The sequence below is a fragment of the Myotis davidii genome, unplaced genomic scaffold (assembly GCF_000327345.1).
Source record: "Myotis davidii unplaced genomic scaffold, ASM32734v1 scaffold130, whole genome shotgun sequence".
NCBI classification, from domain to species: Eukaryota; Metazoa; Chordata; class Mammalia; order Chiroptera; family Vespertilionidae; genus Myotis; species Myotis davidii.
In genome coordinates this window covers 6,947,612-6,951,225 of record NW_006285040.1, presented here as the reverse complement: position 1 = coordinate 6,951,225, position 3,614 = coordinate 6,947,612, and the positions used below count along the sequence as shown (strand labels likewise).

The 3,614-nt window shown below is 37.2% G+C and overlaps 1 protein-coding gene across 1 annotated transcript in view; it reads right to left on the bottom strand.

Moving 5' to 3' along the window:
• STARD4 (StAR related lipid transfer domain containing 4) overlaps window positions 1-3,614 on the bottom strand; it is a 19,977-nt gene that overhangs the window by 9,653 nt on the left and 6,710 nt on the right. The window contains exons 2-3 of the mRNA XM_006755295.2: window positions 1,552-1,670; window positions 572-621 (exon numbers count right to left, since the gene is read on the bottom strand). Coding sequence (XP_006755358.1) covers window positions 572-621; window positions 1,552-1,656 — 155 coding nt within the window. The 5' untranslated portion in view covers window positions 1,657-1,670. The remainder of the gene's footprint in view (window positions 1-571; window positions 622-1,551; window positions 1,671-3,614) is intronic.

Below are 3,614 nucleotides of genomic sequence, written 5' to 3'. Positions count from 1 at the left end.
AGAGAGAGACTAGAGGCCCAGTGCACAAAAATTTGTGCACTCCGGGGGTCCCTAAGCCCAGCCTGTGCCCTCTCACAGTCCAGGAGCCCTCACGGGATGCCCGACTGACAGCTTAGGCCCGCTCTCCTCAGTGCTCCTGTGGGGGCGGGAGAGGTTTCTGGGCTTCTGGCTGAGCAGTGCTCCCCCTGTGGGAGTGCACTGACCAACAGGGGACATCTGCATTGAGCATCTGCCCCCAGTGGTCAGGGCACGTCATAGCGACCAGTTGTTCCACCGTTCGTTCAATTTATGTTAGCCTTTTATTATATAGGATGCTAAGAAATTAAGATCTTATCAGTCATTTCACATCATTATTTATGATCCCCTCACCATCAACTCAGTACAGAAGGGTTATAGAAATAGGCTTTGACTTCATAAGGTAACTTGCTTCTCAGAAAGTTTAAATCTTAGAAGCAGAGGCCTAATTTTATTGGCAATGATCATTTAGTGATCATTAACGTTTCTGTGTGTGTACGTATAAAACATTCAGCAATGTCTTAAGAGCTACATAAAACTACTAGAATTTACGTACAGATATCCATTAAATTCTTCTGAAGGTTTTCTCCAAATCGTGACATCTCTCTAGAAAAATAAAAATAGTAAATGGTGATAATTATATAAGTGGAACCTTGGATATAAAACTAACAATTTCATATGTCTAAAGCATTAGTCTTTGCATTAAAACTTAAGTAAATATTCAGAGATTCATAAAAGTTATTTATACCATCAAATGATCCACATTTGAACTTTTTCTCTATCCTAAAATCCTTCACATTTTATTTAAATTATAGACCTCCAGGAAAGATTTTTCAGTAGCTTAATGTGACCCAAATACTGTAAAGATTCAGTGATGGCACTATCTCACTGGCCATTTATTATTTTCCTATTCCAATCTTGTCTACTGACACATTTAGACTAAGACATTAAGAATGCTAAGTATTTCATTCTGAACTCACTCATATCTTTTAAAATATTAAACAATTCACATCTGTTCTGACAGTGCTACCTTGAATTAATCCCTACAATTTTTTACTGGTAATTATCCAAGAAATTCTGAATATCAGAATAGCTAAAGTACTTAATTGGAAGAGTCCTGGATTCTAGGACTGGCTCTGTGAACACTCAGCCATATGATAATTTGGGCAAGTCATGTTGCTAAAAATACTAACTGGCCACTCTCATAGGCCTGTTGAAATATCTGAAACTATTCCAAACTACCAATTACTATACTTCCTTAAACTGACAATGATACATTTTTTGTTGACTTAAGAGGCCATTCTTTAGGCTCTTGTTCCCCAAGTCTATTCTCCTGTCCAATATCTAAAGAATTACTGAAAGCGGTACAGGATTACTATGTTTGTTCCTTTATGACCTGCTAAACCACCCACTTTATTAGGAAAATTATCTATCTTGCATATCCATTTGCAGTATGGTCCACATTTTCCCATACTATTCTGAAAGATATTAACCAATTCATTCGACAGACGATACACCCCAATTAAACAAATTTACCGTTTTCTTTGCAACACGCCACTTATCATCTTCAATGCTATGGTACTGGATGAGAGTGTTTTTAAGTTTAGTTGCAAAAGCAGCTGCATCGGGCAGGCCTTCCATTTTTTATTTTTTCCCTGTTACAAAGACCAAAATCAGCATCAGCAAACACCACAATTTGATACAGTAGGGCAGGGGGTTTCAAGTGTGGCTTCATAATAGAATACCTCCTGGGGAGCTATAAAAAAGACCTATACCTGGACCCCACCCCAAATCAACTAGTCAGAATCTCTGGGAGTAGGACCTGGGCATATAGGTTTTTTTCCTAAATATTTCTAAAGTGAGTAACACATAGTTAGGGATGAGAATAATTTTAAGTTATTAAAAACTCATATAAAAAATAAAATACAATCCTATTTTTCCTTCCTAATAGAATCCAATGAAAAGGAATAAAATTCTAAAATTCCAGATCACTTAAAGAAAAAAAATGCTATTTCCAAAATACAAAAATAATACACAAGTCATAGCTCTTTAAAAACTTTCTTAGATTTTAGCCACTGAACATTTTTTAATTTTACTATCCAACAGATTTAGGACTCATTCTAGGAAACAAATTTGAACCAGAACTGGAAACCTCTTCTAAAGACAGGGCTACAGAACTCCAAACAATTTCACATTTTTTAAATGCTCCACTGTTTTTAATATGGTATTGCATTTGATGAAGTGTTACAGGATTTAATTAGTTGACAGTGTAAGGAAGAAGGTCCTATGAAGACTTAGACCCACTAGTAAGTACAGCGTCAACAAATGGTTCCTAATTTTAAGGAAACAATTTTAACTATATAAAATAGAAAAAGTACTATATCATTAATAATCCCAAAGACAAGGTACTATTCACCATTATTTTAAAAAGGAAATTATTACTAATATTAAAAGATAACAAACTTAATATAAGGAATTCCTTATAAGTAATATGAGGGTTTTAAAGCACTACTGCAAATTCTTTGACAAACCTCCCATGAAAAGATGGAGTCTAGGACTCCCAGGCTCTCTTAGGAAAGTCCATGCAGGTTCTGCAGGTTTCTTTTAGGATGATAGCTTTGGGAGCCTTTGAGCAACAAGCAAACATGCAAAAAATCCGGCTATCCTGCAGCCGACACGTGGAAAGCCAGAGGAAGAGAGAGAGAGACACCAACCATTCCCAGACCCAGAAGCTTAATGCCTAATGGACATCTCTTGCTTCCCTCAAACTGCCTTGGCCTTCCCATCTTAGAATTTGCTATAAAAGGATAATTGAGCCAGCTGTGCAAAGTCCAAAACCTTGAAACCACATGAGAGTCCTATCCACACCCTTCCTCCCATTTACCTACAATGTTCTTGTTCGACCAGCTGTTTTTGTTTCTCAAATAGGCCAGGCTTGTCGCGGACTTTGGGCTTTGGACTTGCTATTTCTCTGCCTGGATTGCTAGATCCCAAATTTGAGCATGACCAAAAACAACCTATAATGACAATTTTTTTCAATGTGAACCTCTGTCCTTAATACAGTCTTCTATTAAGTCACCACTATAGTCTTCTTTTATTTTCTTCATAGTGTTTATCATGATCTGAAATTAAATTGTTCACTTATTGGTATACTGCTTTCTACTCTTTGACCATGACATCCCCAGCTAAGAGCAGGGGCCCTTGTCTGCCTTATTCACTACCATATCCCCACTAATGAGAACACTGCCTGGAACACATTAAGCACCTAAGTGTGTTCGCTTCAAAACAAGAATTATTTGGTCTTAGTTTTGTCTCCTTTTGGTTCCGTGGTACTCTCCAGGAAAAGCCTAACGGAGAAAGGGTTTGGGGGGAAAAGCTGCCCATTTACAGAGCCATCAAGCCAAGAGAAGATTTAAACGAAATAACAAGCCTCTATGGAAATAAGGCTTCAATTCTCAACTACAGATGCATGCATTAGAACAGTGATGGCGAACCTATGACACGCGTGTCAGAGGTGACACGTGAACTCATTTTTTTGGTTGATTTTTCTTTGTTAAATGGCATTTAAATATATAAAATAAATATCAAAAATGTACACC